Source organism: Camelus bactrianus, chromosome 13 (assembly GCF_048773025.1).
Source record: "Camelus bactrianus isolate YW-2024 breed Bactrian camel chromosome 13, ASM4877302v1, whole genome shotgun sequence".
Lineage (NCBI taxonomy): Eukaryota > Metazoa > Chordata > Mammalia > Artiodactyla > Camelidae > Camelus > Camelus bactrianus.
This window is the reverse complement of record NC_133551.1, coordinates 40,454,122-40,476,048: the sequence shown is the minus strand read 5'-3', so window position 1 is coordinate 40,476,048 and position 21,927 is coordinate 40,454,122. Positions and strand designations below refer to the sequence as shown.

The window sequence follows — 21,927 nt, the reverse complement described above, 5'->3', positions numbered from 1 at the left end:
TACGTTCCTTCCAAATTCTGTGAGAAATGCTTATGTTTTGTCTCCTCCCTTCTCCTTTCCTCCTTCCCCCAAAACATTGTTATCTATCACATCAGTGCTTCTCAAGCTATCTGTTGTGAGAGACCATTGTTTAACAAATTCTCCATTGGTTTCAGACTAATACTTTATAATATAATAAAAATTACCAGAAAAATGAAATTAAAATATACAAAATACAAGCCCCACTTAAAAAAAATTAGATTCAACAGATGAAGAATTACTTTGTCAAACTTCTATAAAAGTTTCTAAATGCTTATAACCTCAGTTCCTGTACTTACTGCACTATCACAGGCATGATCTGTGGATAACATTTTGAGTGTGCTTGATAATGGTTGTGCAAAAATGAAGACATGGTTCATGACCTCAAGGAACTTAGGATTTGGTGGAGAAACAAGCATGTAGACCAATGGGAGTAGTAAAATAGTATAGGTTATAAATAAAAACATAAAAATAACGTCCGTGGTACCATTCTGATCTGTACAGGGTATATGCAGTACAGAGGACAGAGTGGTCACTTACATCTGGGGAATTCACAAAAGGTGACATTTCAGTTAAGTCTTGAAGGAGACCTAGCTTTTCTGTCTTGAGTAGAAATAACTTCCAAAGCATGGTTAATAATAACAAATGATAGCAACATTTGCTGCTACATCATTTATTACAGCATTGGAGATATTTAGAAGGTAAGTCAGGAACTTCGTGGAATTGCCGTTTTAGTACAGTACGCAACTGTGAATAATATGGGAGGCAGGGCCAACATGTGTTCCTCAAGCTGCTCCCAGGTCCCCAGGGAGTCTAGGGTAGTCTTTCACAGCTGCTGTTCTTGCCCTCACCAGTGCAGCCATTGCCTTCTCTGCCTCCCCTTGACCTCTTGTTCATGAGAAGCAGGAGAGAGAGCAGCTTCAGACTGGTGCTAACAGCTGGCAAGAGCTGTGTGAAACCCCCAGAGGGCCCCCCAAGAGTCTTGAAAGTTGCACCCCTGTAATATAAACCAGAATCTGAGAAAATTGGATGCTTAAAGAACATAAAACCCTATCATTACAGCCAAGGAGATTCTCCCATCTGCTGCTGGATTTTCTCTTTATAGGTTGTGATCACTAGAGGGCAATAAGACCATTCATATCAGCAGATAAGATATTTCCACCAGTAGAGGGTACTAGTGATTAATGTCTTATGGCATGTATGCATGTACGTATGTATATGGATATGTTCATATTTCGGCACACCACAAATACCACTTATAATCAGATGTTAAATGTCAACATAATAGGCTGGAATTGTCCTTACAAATACAGAACAGATGATAATTTTTTAAAAAATCATTTCTTTTTGTCCTTTGAGTATAATTGTGAATGTGCTTTCAAGAATGGGTGTGTCTAATATTCAGAGGTTGCAATTCAAGGATGATAATGAAACCACAACAAGGGGATGTGACTTAAGAGGAGCTGGAAACCATCCAACTTGAATCTTGACCCTACCCCAAGCCTTGCCTAAACCTGAGGTTGTGTGGAATATAAGAGTTCCTTGGTTCCTTTGTAGTTATGCCACTTGCTGGGCTGAAGATTCATTTGGATCATTACCTTAGAATGTTTACTTTCTTCCGCCTCCTGCCTGTCCCTATCCTGTGGGCTGTAAGGGACAAATATTTACTGAGTACCTTCTTTGTGCTAGGAACTGTGCGGGCATAATAATGAAGGAGATAGATACTGTCTGTACCTTGTTGGAGCTTGCAGTCTAATGGAAGAACAGAAAATTTAACAGAACTTTATCATACAATGTGATGAGTGCTCTGATGATGGGGAGAAGTTAACCCAACGAGTATATGTGTTGGGAGTAGAGAAAATGTTAAAGATTGTGTCAGGCAGGGGTACATTATATAAGCTGTACAGAGGGCTGGAGATGGGAGAGAACATGGTGCAATGCAGAAACTAAAAGAAGTTTGGTATATTTGAAATGTAATAAGCTAGAGAGAGTGTGGCAAGAAGTGAAGCTGGAGAGTCTGGACCAGATGGAAAAGTCTCTTTGTAAGCCATTCAAAATGTTTGGTGTTAGCATACATAATAGTTACCTGTCCCTGTGTAAAAATTAACACCAAATTTAGCAGCTTAGGTATTGTTATCTCACACAGGTTTTCTGAGGGTCAGAAATCTGGGAGCTGCTTATCTTGATACTTCTGGCTCATGGTCTCTTAAGAGGTTGCAGTCAAGCTGTTGGCTGGGGCTGTAGTCATTTGAAAGCTTGTCCAGGGCTTGCAGATCTGCTTATAATGGCTCATTTACGGGATTCCTGGTAGGAGTCCTCAGTTTCTCATCACCTGGATCTCTCTGTAGGGCTGCTCATGACATGGCAGCTGACTTTCCCCAGAACAAGTGATCCAAGAGAGAATAACCAAGATGGAAGCTACAGTGTCTTTTATTACCAAATCTTGGAAATGGCATACTGTCACTTCTGTTATATTCTGTTGATCACACAGACCAAGCTGGGTACAGTTTGGGAGACACATGGGTTATGAATACCAAGAGGTGAAGATCACTGGGGGTTGACTTGTAGACTGGCTATCACAGCATATGTTTCTTTTTATTTGACCTAGATGTATTCTACTTCCTGGACTTGCAGATTTATGTTCATCTGTAGAAATTCTGTAGCCATTATTACTTCAAAACCATCCCTCTTTAATTCTCTCTATTCCTTTGTTCTGGGATTCTACCATTAGAAGTATGTTAGACCTTTTATTTTCCACACCCCTTAGCTGGTAAGTCTCCTTGTCTCTCAGAGAATTCTGGGCAATTTCTTCAGATACGTATCTTTTAGGTCACCCATTCTCTTTTCAGTTGACTAATTTGCTATTTCACCCATTCATTGAGTTCTTTCTTTCAAAAACTACTTTTTATTTTTACAAGTTTTCTTTTTCTTCTGCATCTGTCTCTTTTCAATTTTGTGTGTGTGTGTGCATATTTGTGATTGTGTCTTTTATTTCTTTAAACATTTAATGTGTAGTTCTTCTGTATTCATCTGACTATATTTGTAGTTTTTAGGGTTTAAATCTGTTGTTTATTGTTTATTTCTATTGACTATCATGGTGCTTACCTTCCTATGTGCTTTTTGATTTTTAATTGTGAGCTCATTATTTTCTTTCATTCTTTGGGAATCCTGTGGAATTAAATTGGAGACGCTTCCCTGTAGAGGGGACTAGCTTATTGTTTCACTTTGTGCCAGTAGTTGAGGGCCACTTCTGACCTGAAATACTTTAACATACCTCTTAAGGATCCCAGCTTAGAATCAGTCCCAGGATTTGCTCTCCCACTTCACCACTAACCCAAAGCTAAGTATTTCAGTAGTGTTGCTATTAACATCAGCCCTTAAGATAACCCCATTCCTTTAGCCTCTGCTTTCTTTTTTTGAGGTTTTTTTTTTTATCCAGAATCTAGTTATATTGCAGTGAGAGGGTAGTTTTAATCTACTAGAAAACCTGAGATCCTAAAGATAAGTGGCTGTTATTGAAGGGTTTTTGAATGGAGGAGTGACATATTCATATTTGCATTTTAGAAAAATGTGTCTGTCTCCCATGTGGGAAAAGTGTTGGAGAAAAGCAAACCTAGAGGCATGAAGCCCAGTTAGGAAGCTACTAAAACTTCTAGATGAGAAATGAGGGTGGCCTGGCTGAGGTAGTAGTCATGAGGATGGAGAAATGTGGTTGAAATCAAGACACATAAATGCAGTAAAATCTAGCAAACCTGAGAGTTGATTGGATGTTGGGAATGAAGATAAAAGAGTGAAGGCAGAGGCCCAGAGTTCTGATACGGGCAAGTAGGTGGATGGCAACACCACTCATTAAGATAGGGAGCAGCAGGTTTGGAGGTGGAGAAATAGTAAGTTCAGTTTTAGACTTGCTGTGCTTGACACACTGTGGGACATCCAGAAATGTTCAACAGGATGTTGGATGTACAAAGCTAAAAGTGAGGAGGGACTCGAAATGTATACTTGAGAGTCATCATCAGCATTTAGTTAGAAACTGAGGCAATTGCCCAAGGAAAGTCTGTAAGAAAAGCAAAGAGCCAAGTCCCAAATCCTGAAGCACACCAATATATGAGAGACTTGTAGGAGACTGAGAAGGTGTGACCAGAGAACGCTGTCATGGGATGGGAAGGAGTGCTTCTAAGGGGCGATTGCTCAGCAGTGTCCATCGCTGTTAAAGGGCCAAATAAGCTAATTCTAAAAATTGCACATTGGATTTTGCAAAGTAAGGTCATTAGCAATTTTGGTAGGGACAGTTTCAAAGGCACAGTAAAGGACAAAAGCTTGCGGAGTGAGTTAAGGAAATGAAACTGAAAATAGTCAACTCTTTCGAGAAGTTTGGTATTGAAACAAAAAAAAGATGGCAGTATCAGAAAAGGAATATGGGATTGAAGAAAGTTCTAATTTTTAAAGCAGGAGAGAATCTAACTTGTTGAATGATAGGTTCTTGGGAGACCCTAGCAGAGAGAATGGATTGACTGGAGATGAGGATGCCAAGATACCTCTCATTTTGTTGCTACCCTTACCCTCTTTACTGGCTCTTTCTTTCTGCCTTCAGATGCACTTAAATCTTCTTGAATCGTCTGCCATCTTTTCCAAACACCTGTTTCTCTTCTTCCTTTTATAGCCAAATTCCTTTAAAAATGATTGATAATCACAACCCCGTTTCTGCCCCTCTCACTCCTTCATTAAATTATTTCCATTCTGGCTTCTCCCACAACCACTGTTCTTCTCTCTCAAGACACTAGTGATTTTATTCTATCCAATCCAATAGTCTTATTTCAGTTCTCATCTTCCCAGAACTGTGAATTTGAGACCAGTGATTATTTTCTTTTCTGTTGACATAAATGACAGTGAACTTGTTGCCAATTCTTTATTTATTTTTTAAATGTTTATTTCCTTCATAGCCCTTATCTGAGTTTGTAATTACTTATTTATTTACTTAGTTATTGTTTACTTACTATACAGTGACTCCGTGCCAGTAGGACCATACAAAATATTTTATTCACCAGTGCATTTCAAGCATTAGTGTGGCAGATAGCAGAAGCTCAGGATATATTCATCAAATGAATGAAAGTTTGTATTCTATGTCTGTGAGTCTGTTTCTGTTTTGTATTTATGTTTTGTTTGTTTGTTTGTTTGTTTTTAGATTCCACATATGAGCGATCTCATATGGTTGCCAAGGGGGCGGGGGTTGGGAAGGGATAGACTGGGATTTCAGAATGTAGAATAGATAAACAAGGTTATACGGTATAGCACAGGGAAATATATACAAGATCTTATGGTAGCTCACAGAGAAAAAAATGTGACAATGAATTATATGTATGTTCACGTATAACAAAAATTGTGCTCTACACTGAAATTTGACACAACATTGTAAAATGATTATAAATCGATAAAAATGTTTTAAAAAATGAATGAAAGTGACAAGGTCAAATAAGAGTTTCTCCATGTGTTTCTAGCTTTCTATATTCCCGTTTCTGGCCTTTCTCTCTTTCTTCCATCTTTGTTGCCTGTCCTCTCACAGAGGGTACTTTTCCTTAAAGCTCAGACCTCAGTCTTTTGCTGCTGCCTTCAAGCACTTAGCCAGAGAGGCTGTCCACTTCTCCAGCTTAACTGAGGCTTTAATTCAAATAACTCTTGGATATGTATCTACCATCCTGATCCATTTCTGAAACTTAGATTTTTAGAAATGTTAAAATTTACATTGCTACTGTTTTCTTAAAATCTTACTAATTTAATAGATAAGGATAGCATCTTGTTTTCCTTTGCTGAATCAAATGAATTATTTTCTATATGTTTATTGGCATTTTATCTCCTTTTTGGTGAATTGTTGTGTTGTTTGTTCATTTACTGTTAAAATCTTGTAATTTTTGTTACCTACTTGGTAACTTTATAAATGTCAGTGTCATAAACTTTTAAATACATTTAGCTATCTAAATTTATAATCATGGAAATTCAGTCTCAGAGCGATGAAGTGACTTATCCAGGGCCACATAGTGAGTTTAGTACCAGATATGTAATGAGAACCCAGGTCTCTTGGGGCCATGTTCTTTTTTGGCTAGCAGACTGACATTATGCCCTGCACCCCAGCCATATGTGCCTTTATTTTATTGGATCATCTCTGTGGGTTCTACCATCTGCTCAGGATCACCTCTTTTAAATCAGAATTTAGTGCCTTTTCTTGTGTACTTCCAATGGGAGTTTTATCCTCGTATTCCCATTTTAGTCAGTGTTTGCTTTGACATATATAGTCTTTAGGTGAAAATGTCCAGCAGGCAGTTGGAGAAGTAGGGCTGAAGGTCATATGAAAGATTTAGACTAAAAATATGTATTTGGAAGACATTTGCCTGGAAGCGTTTGCTTAAAATCATTTAAGTGGATGAATTCTCTTAGTAAAAGAAAAGATTAAAGGGCTGAAGGATTGAGCCTGGGAGAATATCCATGGTGGGGAAGTGGGAAGAGGAAGAGGACCTAGTAAAGAGGCAGAGGGAGTGTAATTAGAGAGAGGGGAACCGGGGCAGTGCAGTGATGTGCAGGCTAAGGAGGAGAGTGTTTTGAGAGGCAGGAGATGTGAGGGGTCTTACTGTTCCCAAGTGGTCTGGGAAGTAGAGGGCCAGCTGGGCACAAGCCTTTGGACCTTAATAGGGCCTCTGTGACTGGATATCTTTATTATAAAGGAAACCAGTGGGCGAGGGGTATCGAGTAAATGGCTAATGAGGCAGTATTGTTAGTAGGCCTTGCACTCTCAACCTTGTAGGCAAGCATGCTCCACTTTTGCAATACTGTAGATATACATATTCTGGGGAAAGTGTTAAGTTAATCACATTGATCTGGTTTTCATTTACGATTGATCAACAACAGAAAACCCTATACTTACAAAGTGCTTTCACATCTACGGCTTCATTTGATCCATATAACAATTCTATAAGGTAAATATTATTTTCTCATTTTACAAATGGGAACACTGAGGCTTAGAGAATTTAAATAACTTGTTCCAGGTAAGAAAATCAGATAATAAGTGACAAAGCTAAGATATTTTTATGCCATGTCAGACCACCTCCTGAAACCCAGAGATGCACCTTTGTCCGTGGCGAGCTCTTATTTGTCCTTCAAGACCCACATGAAATGTAGTCTTCTATGTGAAGCTCAAGATGTTTGTTGAATGAATAAATGAGTTGGATGAATGAGAATGTGATTTGATTTGCCCAAGTTCACAGGATATGCTAGTAGCAAAGACATTTCACATGGCCTTCTAATTTCAGTTGTCCCACAGGTTCCCATTGCTTCAGCAATCCTGAACTACTGGTAGGCTCCTGTATTCATTTTCTGTGAATAATGCCATAACAAATTGCCAGAAAATTAGTGGCTTAATAAAACACAGATTTATTAGCTTACATTTCTTTAGTTTAGAAGCTTAGTACAGGTCTCAATGAGCTAAAATCAAGGTGTCAGCAGGGCTACACTCCTTTCTGGAGATTCTTGGGGAGAATCTGTCCTCTTCCTTTTTCTAGTTTCTAGAAGCCACCTGTGGCTTGTGATTCCCTTCCTCTGTCTCCAGAGCTGGCAACGGTGGGTCAAATTCTTCTCACACCTTATCTCTCTGACCCACTCTTCTGTCCTTCTGCTTTTAAGGACTTGTGTGATTAGATTGGGTTCACCTAGGTAATCCAGGTTCTCCTCCACATTCTCGGGGTCCTCAACCTTGATCACATCTGCAAAGTCCCTTTTTCCATGTAAGGTAACATATTCAGATTTGAAGATTAGGTCATGGATATTTTTAGGAACCATTTTTTTGCCTGAAATTATACCATGCTCTTTTGGGTTCTATGCTTTTCACTCTACTGCTTGTGTGAGTCTTGTCTCCTTGCGTCATTGTCAAGACTCAAGAATTGGCCTTTTTCCTGGTGTTCTCTGGCCATTTGCCAGTTGAATTGACTTCTCTGTCCTTTTGGCCCTCCCTGGGATTCCCTTTTCAATACTATCTTAGGACCTGTAACACTTTGGTTTATTCGTTTTTGTTTTGGTGTCTTCTCCTGTGCTTAGACCTATCTGGAGCTCTTTGAGTAAAGCACTGTGTCTTGTTCAACATCCTATCCCAAGGTCTAGCACAGGGCCTGGTACTTACCAAGTATTTGGTAATTTTTGTTAAATGAGCAAAATACTGCTTTCTGCAGGAAATTTGTCTTAACAATGTGCTGGGCTGCAGAAACCCCCTGCTCTTAAACTCTGGGGACTTGACCTGGATCGTAAGACCAGTCAGTGGCACTGCTTGCTTTAAAACATAAACTTCATGGAGCAAATAATGACTTTTTGCAGATCATTAACTTCCTTGATGTAGCTACTGACCAACTTGTGACCTTGGAGAAAGGTCATGGAGTCTCATTTTTTTCATCTGAATCAGGAGGAGATAGGACTGTATGATCACAAGAGGCAAGAGTGTAGGGTTAAAGCTTGAGCTCTGGAGCCAAAATGCCTACGTTTGAAACCCTGCTTCTTACTTGCATGTCCTCCACAAGTTCCTTAACCTCTTAGTTCCTCAGGTTCTTTACCTGTCAAATGGAGAATTGTAATAGCACCTACCTCACAGGGTTGTTCTGAGAATTCATTGGGTTAAATGTAAAGCATTGAGTGCAGTGGCTAACTGTCATTATTACTGTTATCATGAAATTCCCTTTCTGATCTGAAGTTTATGATTTTGTCTTGTATTTCTGGAATAGGGTTCCCTAGGCCCCTCTCTTCTCTTTTACTGCCCCAGACTGAATGCCTTCCCTGCTGTTACCCTCTTGCTGGCAAATCTTGTGTCCCCCAGCACTCCCTTACAGCCCTGTGCTTCTTGGGGTAGTTTCGCTGGTGTTGGGAGAGTCCCTGTGGGGCTCCAGTGGGAGTATTTGTGGGGTGTACTGCCCCCTACAGACCAGGAGCAGTGATTTCTCCTGCCCTGGCCTGAGAGTAGAAGTCTTCTGCCCTTTGGCCACCTCTCGGGACCTGTGCTCTTTTGATTTGGCACTATCAAGAAGGTGAGTAACATTTTCTCAAAAGAACTTTATTGATCACTCCCTGTGTGCCAGTCTCTAATAACAGAGAAGTACAGGGTATTAGGGGGTTAAGTGTGCAGGCTCTGGAGTCAGGCTGCTTATGCTCAGATCCTGGTTTCCACGTTTAATAGCTGTGAGATCTTGGGCAAATTGCTTTGCTGTGAGCTTCAGTTTCTCACTTGTGAAAAGAGCTAAATAATATTTAACTCATTGTTTAGTTATAAAAATTAAATGGGGGTAATACCTATATCATCTGGAGTAGTAAGCGGGAAGAATTCTTAGCAGCGGGTAAGAATTAGAAAGTTTTCATTTCCCCATCACCTTTGGATTCAGTTCTTTACAGTATAGGTCCATTATTTTGTTTGTGATTGTGTGATTTTTCCCAATCAACTGCATCCATATTCAAATATAGTACAAAACCAATTTGGAAGCCAAATGTAAATTGTTGGCTATTTTTAAATTTGATTGAGTTAGTTCAGCAAACATTTCTTGATTGTTTTGTGCTAGGCACTGTGCTGGGAGCTGGGAATGTAACTTGGAGTGAGGTATGGGGTTCTGCCCTCAAGATGTTTACATCAAGTTTAGAAGGGAAAGTAGACATTAAGCCTTCTAGGCAGAGGAAACAGTGTGAGCTAAGGTGCAGAAATAAAAGAAGGCCAGACAGCCTGTCCAACAACAAGGACATGCAAGCTGCTCTCCATGGCTGGAACTTCGCACGTGGAGGCAAAGGAGTAGGCGAGCTGGGAGTGAGGGGAGGGAGGAAACGGAGAGACATGGTATAGCCAAAGAGGTTCCAGGTCATTGAGAGCTTGTATCTATACTTAGAAATTAATTTGAGGACTGTGGAGAGAGCCATTGAAGGGCTTCTGCTAAGGGAATGATGTGATCAAGTTATGTTTTGAAAGGTTATTTTGACTTCAGTATAGAGGGTGAATTGGAGAAGACCAGCCTGGGGACAAAGATTGGTTAGTAAGTCACTGCAGTAGACCTGTGGAGAGGTGATAAGGAGCTGAAACAGGGCAGCAGTGAGAGGGAAGAGGGAAATCAGAAACAGGAAAAGATACAAGAAATGTTAAGGAGCCTAAAATGATGAGTGAATGCTGGTGCCATGTGTGACAAGAAATATAGGAGGAGGGACTGAGGAGAATAATAATGAGTTCCGTTTTCCATTTTAGAAATCTTGAGCCAGAGGTGCTTGCAAAATAAGCAGGTGGAAATGTCCAGTAGGGGACTGGATATTTGGGTCTTGTGCTCAGTGAGAGCCTTTGGGCTAGAGGTACACATTTGAGAGTCATATGCGTGCAGATGGTAGTTGGACCACAGGAGTGGGTAAAATTACTCAGGGAAAACAAGTAGGGAAAGAGGAGAAGAGGCCATGGACAATGCCCAGCTGGAGTTCACAGGTAATTAAAGGTTGGGCAAGGCATATACAGCCAGCAGAAGAGATGCAGAAGGAAGAGGAGAACCAGTAAAAGGTGGTGTCTCAAAAAGCCGTAGAAGAGAATATTTCAGAAGGAGGGAGGCAGCAGTGTCAGATGCCACAGAGGGATCAGGTCATGTCATGATGGAAAAGGTCCATTGGATTCTACAAATAGAATGACTCTGTTTGAGGGACTTCTGCATCTTCATTTCTCATATAAAGCTGGATCAACAGTACCTTTCTTGGGGAGAGAAAAGGATAAGGTGGGGAACACATGTAGGGAAGGATCTCTATTCCAAAGAAACCTGAATGCCTATAGCACTCTAGTATAGCATAGCTATACTATATACTGTTAGGACTGCTTACAGCTTGAGCCAGCCCATGAGATTGTGAGCTGAACTGCATAGACACACGCAGTCCCACTACTCAGAGGAGACCTCTGTTAATAATTTCATTATAAATTCTTTTAGACTCTTTTTCTCCACATATAAACAAATATATGTGTTTATATATATACACAGATGTAATTTTTAAAATAAATATTGGCTTACACTGTGCATGCTCTTCTGAGAACCTGAATAAAGTAATCATCTTTCCATGTTAACTACAAGTAGAGCTATTGCCGTCTTTAATAGCTGCAAAGTATTCATTGTTTGAATGGAATGTAATTCATTTAACAAGTCAGGCCCTTAATGATGAGCATGTAGGTTGTTTCTAGCTTTTTGCTGCTGTACACAGCATTGTAATGAGTATTTTTATACACAGATCTTTGCACACTTTGTCAGGGTGAGTGTAGGTTAAATTCCAGTGACTGTGTCTTACCTACCTCTGTACCTCAGCACCAGGCGTTAAGTAGCTACTCAGTAAAAGTATTAAAATACTCTGAATTTAGGTCTTTGAAGTCCTGCAGTGTCTCATTTATCTCTGTATTTTTAGCATCACAAGAGTGACCAACAGCACCAAAAATTGTTTTCAGAATGTATAACCTCAAGGATATGGAGAACTCCACCTAGAAAAGGAAAGTGTTGAGTAGTGACTTTAGCTTTTAAGTGGCACGTGTTTCAGAAGCACCTCACTAAGCATCACCAGCTAGGAAGCGCCTTGAGACATTTCTAATGAGGGCTCTGCATTGCTCCTCTTCCCCCTGCTCCTTGTGATGAGGGTGGATGTACTCCTTTCCCTGGGCAGTGGAAAGACTAGATCAAAATTCTTGGTAGATAATTGGTTCGAGAGAGAAGTTAAAGACTCTTGTCTTCCCTTCAAAGTTACATTTCTTTCTCACCTCCCAGTTGCTCTTCACAGAACCTTTGGAGCAGGGGCAGTTTTTTGTTCAGCCCCGCATGACTAGTGCCTGGCATAGTACCTTCTGGCTGTCGCGACTGCCTTTAGAATAGGCCGACATCTGAGAAGTTGTAGAAGCGAGATCTCTCAGGCATAGTCGTTTGAGCTGGTATGGGGACATTCATAATGGTCCAGCATTTGACATACCATCATAGGCTGTCTTACAGTACAACCTCTAATAAAACTAGGCTGTCCCGAGCCCCTGGTAATAAAGTTGTTTACCTTTATACCAAGAAAGTTGGGAAGGCACCAAAATCCGCATGTGGCGTGTGCCCAGGCCGACTTCGAGGAGTTCGTGCGACTCCTAAAGTTCTTAAGAGACTGTCTAAAACAAAAAACATGTCGGCCGGGTCATGGTGACTCCATGTGTGCTGAATGTGTCGGTGACAGGATCAAGCGTGCTTTCCTTATTGCGGAACAGAAAATCATTCTGAACGTGTTGCAAGCACAAGCACAGAGTCAGAAAGCTAAATTAAAAAAAAAAGTGAAGCTTTTTTAAGTAATAAAGAAGTGAAGAAGCCTTGTTCTGTTAATTTCTGTTGTGATTTGTTAGTGTACAGGTTTGGTTTCTGTGGTAACTAGAGACCCCCGTGATTTTAGTTGATTACTTTTTCTTAAGTAATTGGAGGTCAGTGATTGCTAGAATTTTTTGATGGCAGCTCTAGACAACAGTAAAATAGGGACCTTAATATATTTTCTCTTAGGAACTATGTTGTATTGTTCCTGATACCCCTTAATAATGCAAAAGTATATAAAGGATTTTAATAAAAGCTCATTCTTACAGTGATAAAAAAAAAAAAAGAGAGTAGGCCTTCCGTAGATAAGTAGGGAGTAAACAAGCAAGTGTTGAGCTGTGCAGTTGGCGTAATCTGAGAAATTTTCTAAATGTTTTGACCATTTTCCCAAATTTAAATCCTTTTCCACTTCCTTTTGTTCACTGGTGCCTCTTTTATTATGTATTAAAATTTGTATATAATACGGTTTGTTCCTGAGCTTCATTTATTCCATAAATTCTACCCATCTATTTTTTTGGTGCCAGTCCATATAATTTTAGTTGCTTTTTATATGTTCTGATATTTTGTAAGTCTAGTTATAGCTCATAATTTCTTTTTTTAATAGTATTTTATAGTCTTACCCATTCATTTTTCTAAAATAAGTCTTAAGAAATTTGAATGTATTCTAATAAAAACAGTGTATTGAGATTTTTTATTATAATTACATTAATACTGCAAATTTCTCTATTGGCACCTCTGTACTGGTCTTTCCATCATATAGTATAGTATATTTTTCCCCTTTCATTCAGATTTTCTATTATATATTTTAGTAGAAATACATGTATTTCTTCATCTGGATTTCTCATTTCCCAACATTTACCAAACACCCATTCCCCCAACCCCCACCTTCTGTCACTGTGCTTTCTGCTGGCAGTACAAAAATGAACACAGCTCTTTCCCTCAAGGAGCTCTCTTTGGTGGGCAAGAGAGAGAACTGATCAGATAATTAAAACTAATTATAATAGTTACTGTGATGAACAGAAGCACGAGGTACTAAGAAAGCATAGAGGAGAGGTCCCAAATAAGACTGGGGGCTATTAAGGAAGACTTCCTGGAGGAGGGCACTCCTGAAGTGAGTGCTAAAGGCAGAATGGAAGTTAACCGAATGAAGAGGGAAGAAAAAGTATTCCAGGCAGACAAAATATTCATTGGAGTATATGTTCAAAAGAAAAGAGGCAAGACAAATATTGAAGTGTTTTAGGAGCTGTAAGTAGCTGGGGTATCTGATGACAGTGGGATAATAGCTGGAAATGAAGCTAGAAAGTACACAGGAGGGTGGCAGATTGTGAATGTACTTATGTGACAAGATGAGAGTTTGAATATAGGATTGAAGGATTTAACTGAAGGAGTGTAACGGTCAGATTTATGTTTTAGAAAAGACATCCCTAGAAGAGAAAATAAAGTTAAATAGAGGCCACTCTGGCTGCTGTGTGGAAGATGGCATTAAGGGTTCCAAACTTAGGCTGAGAGGCCAGTCAGGGAGCTGCTCGAGTTATCTGGAGGCAACATGTGCTAAGGCAAGGGCTTTGGTGATGAGGACCGAGGAAAGGAGCAGTTCCAGAGCTGCTAAGGAGATAGGTAGATACACAAACAGTACTCGGGCATACATACAAACTCTCTTCCTCTTTTTCCATTTTTATTGTGCAAATCTCAAACATTCCCAGAAGTAAAGAGAATAGTACATACCCCCATGAGCCTTTCGTCCACATTGAGTATCTATTAAGATTTGGTCCCATTCATTTTATATTTCCCTTTATTTTGTGTTTTTGCACTGTTACTGAAGTATTTTAAAGTAGAATCTCATCCTTTTGTCATTTCAGCTCTACATACTTCAATTTACATCTCTAAAAAAACTGGATATTTTCTAACATAACCACAATCACATTATCATGCTTAACAAAGTCAGCAGTAAATTCCTTGGTGTAACTTAATAACTAGTATATATTCATATTCCTTGTTTATCTCAAAATATCTTTTAATTGGTTTGTTCCAATCAGGATTTGGATCACGTATCACATTTCATAGTTTGGACTCAAAAGACTCTTTTAATCTATAGCAATCCATAACCTTACTCCCTTTAAAAATATATGCCATTGACGATTGAAGATACCAGGTGTGCTGTCCTGTAGAATGTCCCACATTCTGGCCTTGTCTCTTTTCTCATACTATAATTTAACTTATTCCTCTGTCTTTCATATTTTCTATAAACTGGAGGTTAGCTTTGAATGACTAGTTGGGTTATGGTTCATCTTTTCCTTGGGAGGAGGGTGCAAGACTACTTCATGGGTAGGGCTGTGAAGTGTTACTTCTATCTGGTAGTCCCACTCTTAAGGATGCTATGATTGATCAGTGGAGGTGATGACAGCTCATCCCTCCATTGTAAATTTTCCCATCAACTTTTCATTGAGTTCATCCACTATTGATTGTCACCTGAATGAATTATTTTATCATGGGCTATAAATTTTTTTTTAATTCTGTCAATCATCACTTTATTAGCTGAATAGAGAACATTCCCTCAATAACTAGGGCTGTTTGGTTGTCCTAAAATACAATATGTACTGAAAAGACAAGATAAATGCTTAATTCATTTTCTTTTATTGTACTTTTTGGATTAAGGAGTTGGTACCTTAGCTGTTCCTTTTTTAAGTATCTATTGATCATGCTTCTGTTTTATGATTTATTGCATTGGCTAGTCCAGTGATTCTCCCCCAGTGATTATCTTGTTATCTCAGCCTTAAAGAAACAGGTTTTCATGTGCACAAGAGCCTTTACATCCTTCGGTATGTGAATGATTTTCTAAGTACCACACGTCAGTCCTCCAGTCCCGTACTTTTCAGAAGACAGAACAACCTGTCCTTTGGTTCCTCTTCTCTTGTTCCAGGTCACACTGTGAACAAGATGTGTCAACACTCAGATTCAGAAGTGGCTTGTCTTGCCAGAGAAGTTTACACTGAGTGGAAAACTTTCATTGAAAAACATGTGGATAAACCTTCTATAGAAGTCCGAAGTGATTCCAAAACCGAGGCACTTAGGAAAAACGCCCAGAAATTACTCTCAGAAGCCTTGGAATTAGAGGTAATGGCCTACTTGGAATGTGATTACTAGGTGCTCTCGGTTAAATGATCTTTACATTTTCACAAGGAAATTTCATAGTCTTAAGTGCTAGTCTTCTGGTTTTTGTTTGTTTTAGTGATTCTGGATTTGTAAGCATTCTGGGAGACAGTATTGTATGAAGACTGAAGGCTTTGGAACTAGCAAGACATGGATTAAAATCCTGGGTCTAGTATGCACTGGGTATGACACCTTAGGCAAATCTTTTAACATATCAGAGGCTATTTTTTTATCCATAAAATGAAGATAATTCCTACCACCTAAAATTATTGGAAAGATTAAATGAACCATATACACAAAGGAATAGTATAGTGCCTGGCGGTTAGAAGTCACTTAATGAATGTTGGTTCCTTCTCTTTTAAAATTCTTCCCATTCCTGCTGAAGGAGAAGGTCTGAGATGGACTCTGTTACAGAATATCAATGGCAAAATAAATAGCTGTCTTTTGAAAAGACTCTACTTCCCCATTTTTTGTCAGCTCCCATACTCTTTATTCTAATGCATATAATCAGTTGCCTAGACATAATCCCTGTCATCTTTGTGGCCAATAGTAAGATGATGTTAGTGGGTTGCGGTACACATGCTAGAAGAAGAATTTTTTACTCATTAGTAGTATTAGTCATCATCATCAAACAAATCTTACAGATCAGTTAATATTCTGGAAAAATCAGACTTATAACATCCACATTTTTTCTTCTTTTCAGAGTATTCCTAATAAAGTATCCTTAAAGAATAATTTAATGTTATTAGCAGAAGAAGCAATTCAGAAGTCTGGTTTAAATACTAGATCTGTTATTGCATTTTCTGAAAAACATTTTAACCTTTCTATCTCAATCATGCATCTACAAAAGAAAGGCAAATGGACTTGTGGTATAATATGTACTTTTTAAGAATAAAGTTTTGGGCTTTTTAATACCAATTTATGATAGAAAATGAAAAAAATACAGAAAGGAAAAATAAGATCACCATTGAACCTACCATCCGGACATAATCTTTTTAACGTTTTGGTGCATTTCCTGTTTGGTAAATTATTACAGCTCTTTAAATGAATACTGGGCTAGTTATGATTATCCCAGATTTATTAAGAGCCAATTATGTGCCAGTTGTTCCATAAGATATTTTTATTGATTATTTAAGTAATATTGCAGAAAATTGATGATTATTTACATTTATGTTGTAGTTTTAATCTTGATCAATATCAGTCAGTGTCATTTTGTATACACTTTTCTACATATCTATTTTTTACATTTATAATTTTTAATGTCTATTTGATAGGTCAGTGAATTAATATACTCTAAGTTTGCTTAACTTTTCCTAAAGGAAGTATTAATACGAATATTAAACCCTTGGAAGAGAGGAAAAAATATGAAAGTTGTAAGTCTAATTTTCCAGAGTATCGATTAGCCAACAAGACTTGCTATTTGATATTTTAAATAAAGTTTATTTTTAAAATAAACCAAAATTATTGCAGAAACATAGAGTGTGGGTCTACAATATGTAGTTAATGTGGTGGTAAATACCAGTTCCCTGTGGTATCTTTTTAAGTAAATGATAACGAAGCTATGCTTGTGAGGATTAATGAGCAGTTTGCCTGCTATATTAAACACCATAATAATTATCCTTTTAGTTTATCCATTAATTATCCTTTAAATGGCACATTAAGTGGTAAGCACTCAAGTGTCACAAAGCAAAGTTAAAAAAGTGATACATTTGTTAGTGCTTTCCAGTGTAATTGGAAAAAATATCAGATTAAGTATAGTTGAATGGTTTTGTTCCCAAAGAGTAAATTTTAAAAATTAAAAGTGTGCATCTTACCATCTTCCTTGGCCAAAGAAAATCAGTCTGTTTTCCTTGGATAAATAGCATTTGATTGCATTTTTATCAGTTTGGTATGTCAAAAAATATAAATACAAACACTTTTACATAAAGTTAACTCTTAGCACCCATCATCATCTGAAACATTTTCATATTAGAGTAGATCAGTGAACCATCTAATGCACTGTCTAGTCTCTGACAGTAACCAATGTTGAGTGCATTCAAATCAGACATCAGATCTCCATAAATGTACTTTATCAGGCAGTAGTAAACCACTGGGTAAGTTATTGGCCCAGTGACTAAAAAGCCTTTGCAATTTGATCTTAGCATGTGTTTTTTCAAATCCACTCATTATATTTTTATAGAAAATAATGTTTCCATGTTATTTGTTTTGGTCATATCCTTTAGTAGTGAAAGCCACATATGAAGAATACACACACACAGCCAAAAAGTACATCTCTGTATTACTCTATAGATCTTGCTTTCCAGATTCATGGATTATTTCCTTGTTCTTGGAATAATGGAATAGATGAATAAAAACTCCATTGTTGAGACCTACGTTCCATTCCCCTTTACTTTTTCTCCCTTCTGGGTCTTCTTTGTTCTTCCCTGTCTTTTAGATCTTTCCTCATATGAACGTCCCCTGTGGTGTCATTCTCTTACTTCCCCTTCCTCATTATCCACTCTCCTTCCTACCTCACGGCCTGTGATCATTTTCCTATTATGTCATTAAAAAAAATGAATCTGATTCTCAAAGTGAGCCTGTTATCATTAAGCGTTATGAAACACTGGCTGGTTGGCCCAGTTGGTTGTCAGATGGTGCTAATGAGATCCAGGTCAGGGGTATATCCCCATATGGGACTGTTAGTTTTTTCTTTGTTTAATGGCCTCAGACTGCACCTCTGGCTTTGACCAGCTCTTTCATAAATGTATTCAAGTGGTCAAAAAGGAGTGTGGGTATATATGTACAAATCCAGTCATGCTATTAGAAAACTCATACGAAGTTTGATTCTAGTGAATATTCAGCTCCACAAATGTTTATTTCTACTGCTACTAGTGCCAGGGGAGAATGCAGACATAAATGAGTTCCAGTCCCTATGCTAAGAAAGCTTACTGTCTCCTGACTAAGCTCCTGTAAATGACTGACTAAATGCGCGTCAGGATGAAATATGTCTGAAATAGTAGTACCAGCAAGTGGTGTAGACACGAAAACGACAGAACAGTGAAATCTGATGGAAGAACCTGGGAAAGTTTTGTGGAAAAGACAGCAGTTGAACTGACCTTTGTGAGAGTGGTTGGATTGTGCTAACTCGGAAATGCATATAAAATAGAAACATATTTCATATTTTATCTGCCATGTATAGATTGTTATTGAAAGAGCAGGAAAGGAGGGAAGTGTACACAGGGAAAGAGGAAATTCACTTAACAGATATTTACAACGTGCCATAACCTGTGCTAGGCATTGGGAATTGAGAAATGGATCCAAGGTGGTATCAGCCCTAGAGTGGCTCAAGTCTGCTGAGGGAGATAGGCAAATAAATAGTTACAGTGTGGTGTGGGAAGTTCTGCACTTAGGGTAAACACATGAAAAAGAACGTCTTTCCTTGCTTTTAAAGAGCTTACAGATATGGCAGACATCACTAATTGATTTTGGCACCATTTCTTCTGGGTCCAGAATCCTTGACAAAAGACAGCTCTAGGTGGATGTGTTTTATATCTTCTCCAGTTATAGTCAATTCATCCAGGATTGGCCGACTGAATAACACACACTTGACTCACAGGTACAAATAGATAAGGAAGGCAGATCAAATTCTCTGTCTCTGAGAAACTGAACTAGGAAATACCAAGAAACAACAGTGGAAGTTTTGAAACAGAAGGGATATTATTGGAGGAGTTATAAGGAAGCAGAAGCTATAGGTAGAGATGTGTAGAATAGGCAGCGAGAAGAAGGCAGTTAAAATCGGTAGGCGGTAAGGCAAATGGAGAGGAGCAAAACATGTGAGAAAGAGACACAGGGAAAGGGTATGGTTCGCAGATAAATCCCTAGGTTTCTTACAGTATTCCTGTTCCCATCCACACACATGTATCTCATAGCAAAACCTCTTTTTCTCAGGGTCTCAGTAAGACTGGTCCTTTCACCCAAAAGGGCTTACCTGAATCACCAGGTTAGAACCCATTGGGAAGGGGGACTCTCAACTTGGGTAGGTTTGGATTATCCAAAGGCAATTAGTTCTAAGATAGGCACTCATCACTTTGTGCAATGAACTTGTTATACACAAGGGTACATGATGAATTATTTTCCCATATGATTTGCATTTTCATATTACTAATGTTTTCCTTCATTTCTTCATCCTGATTGGCCTTCATTTAACATGAGGCATGCATGAGAATTGTTAGCTACCTGCTTCCTGTTCCCATCACATGGCTGGTAGAGCACCTATTCCGCTGCCCCATGGTCATCTGTGTACATGCCTCTCCTAGGCTGTGAGTTCTTAGAGGGTAAGGGGTCAGGTCTTTTTGCTTGGGTGTCTCTGATACCCAGATCGGACCAGACTCAGAGTAGCAATTCAATAACCATTTGCTGAATCAAGTATGAATAAGCATCCAGTTATGTACATTTCAGGGCACTCTCAAGGTTCTTTTATACATATATTACAATTTGATGGAATGGCCATGACCTGTTTTTGCAATGCACACATACCCTTCCTCCCTTAACAACCATGCCCCTCAAGAAAAAAAAAAAAGACTTTTTTCTTGCCTGTTATAGTAAGTGACTCTCTAAGCAATCAGTGATTAAACATCCTCACGCTGGAATGAGGAGCCCCACACTGCAGGAAGGAGCCTCTCTGGAAGTATGGCTGGACAAATGCTGGGCAGACAGCCAGCCACCCTTCTAGCCTTGTAAAGTGGTCTGGTACCAGGGCTGCCTCAGGCTGGGGGCCAGTTCAGGGCCAACCTAGGAGGCCATGGAAAGTTCGAGGAGTCTTGGTTCTAGAGAGCCATGGCACCAAGTTTGCTCACTCCAGCACAAGCCTTGGAGACAGTGTCAGTCATCAGGACTACAAACGTCCCTGGATGTGTTTTGTCTCTTACACGTAGGCAGACATCTGGGCCTGGATAGTCATTCTCTCTCTGTGTTTCTTTCTCTCTCTCTTTCTCTCAGTCCTGTTCTGTTCCCTGCTTGGTCCTAGTTTCTTCCAAGTTTCTTTATTCATTTGGTCTGTTGGTCTCTCTCTTTTGTTAGGACGTTTTGTCAAATGTCAATTGATCCTTTTTTATTTTGGTGCAGAGTTTTCCTAAACTTTTCTTTTTTTAAAGTGTAAGTACAGTACATATATGGAAAAGCACACAAAAGGTCTATGTGCACCTCACTGAATTTATCACCAAGCAAATGCCCACTTCACCTGGCCAGAGCCTACTCATTCTCCAGGTCTCACATCCGAACACATTTCCTCTGGAGGCCAGGCGCTGCCCTCCTGAGTTGGGTCCCTTTGATGTAGCTCTGCACCCCAGCACTGGCTCCTGTCCCCTTTCCTAGCACTTGGTACACTTACAGTCCCTGCTCACCGTCTGTCTCCAAGTGGCCCATGCTCTCTGTGGAGTCAGAAACTGTTGACTTTGTTCACTGCTTTTTCCTCAGCCTGAGCACGAGCACGAAGTAAGTGCTGAGTAGGTATGTGAATGGGTGGAGGGGGGTGGGGGGAAGGGAAGGAGTGAAGGGAAAAAAGGAAGTAAGAGAGAAATTTGTTTCCTATTTTTAAGGAACTCACTCTCAGGGAAGACAGCTCCAGAAGTAGATCATTATGTTATGAAAATGACTAAGGGAAGCTCAGGATGTTGTGGCAGACCCAAGGAGAACTTTCAGTCCTTTGAACTAGGGTTTGCTTTTTTGCTTTTTGTTTTTTAGCTAAGCTTGGAATCTAATAAGAGTGTGTTTCCTAGGGAACGTGTGCCTTGCTGAGGGAACACGTACCTGCACATCGTAGTGTGTGGAAGCAGCTGAGCTTGCTCAGACTGGGCTGGGTTGGGACCAGGAAGGCGAATAGTGAGGGATGTGCCTGGAAAGGAAGGAAGTGAGGGGCTTCCTGAACAGCAAGCCAGTCTGGCCTGGATCCAGATCATGCAGACAAAGTCCCAGACCTGTCCTGCTTTGATTAGGCCTGTGACTTCAGGAGGGCATGGGCTTGAGCCAGACCACCCCAGAATTGCTACAGGTCCCATCCTGTAGGCCCGTTCTGCTTAGCTGACCCTGCAGGGGTCTTTCCAGACTCAGCTGGTCTCTCAAAAGGTTAAAGGGACAGTGAGTATGGTGAGAGGGAAGAAACTTGAATATTGGAGTCAGGGGCTCAGGGTCAGAATCCCAACTCTGCCTCTCAGTAGTTATAAGATCTTGAACATCTCTTTACCTTTGAACCTGTTTCCTCATCTGTAAAATGAGATCATAGGAGTTGTGAGCATTAAATGTGAAAAGTGATTTATAAACTGCTTTACACACATATTAGGATCCAGGCTCAGTGATTCTAAAATACTGTAAGGGGTTAAAAGGTACTTCGAAAACAAACAAACAAAAGTATAAACTGTTATACTGATTTATTATC

The 21,927-nt window shown here is 39.4% G+C and overlaps 1 protein-coding gene and 1 pseudogene across 6 annotated transcripts in view; both read left to right on the top strand.

Annotated features, from left to right (window-relative positions):
* The window catches only part of TCEANC2 (transcription elongation factor A N-terminal and central domain containing 2), an 87,365-nt gene that overhangs the window by 15,066 nt on the left and 50,372 nt on the right, over positions 1-21,927 (top strand). For all 6 annotated transcript variants that reach the window (XR_012511264.1, XR_012511263.1, XR_006723710.2 and 3 more), the window contains exon 4: positions 15,286-15,479. Coding sequence is in view for 3 of the 6 variants with exons in the window: in XM_045514280.2 (XP_045370236.1) it covers positions 15,286-15,479 (194 nt within the window). In the remaining 3 variants the exon portion in view is untranslated. The remainder of the gene's footprint in view (positions 1-15,285; positions 15,480-21,927) is intronic.
* Positions 9-15,277, top strand: LOC141579587 (large ribosomal subunit protein eL34-like; annotated as a pseudogene).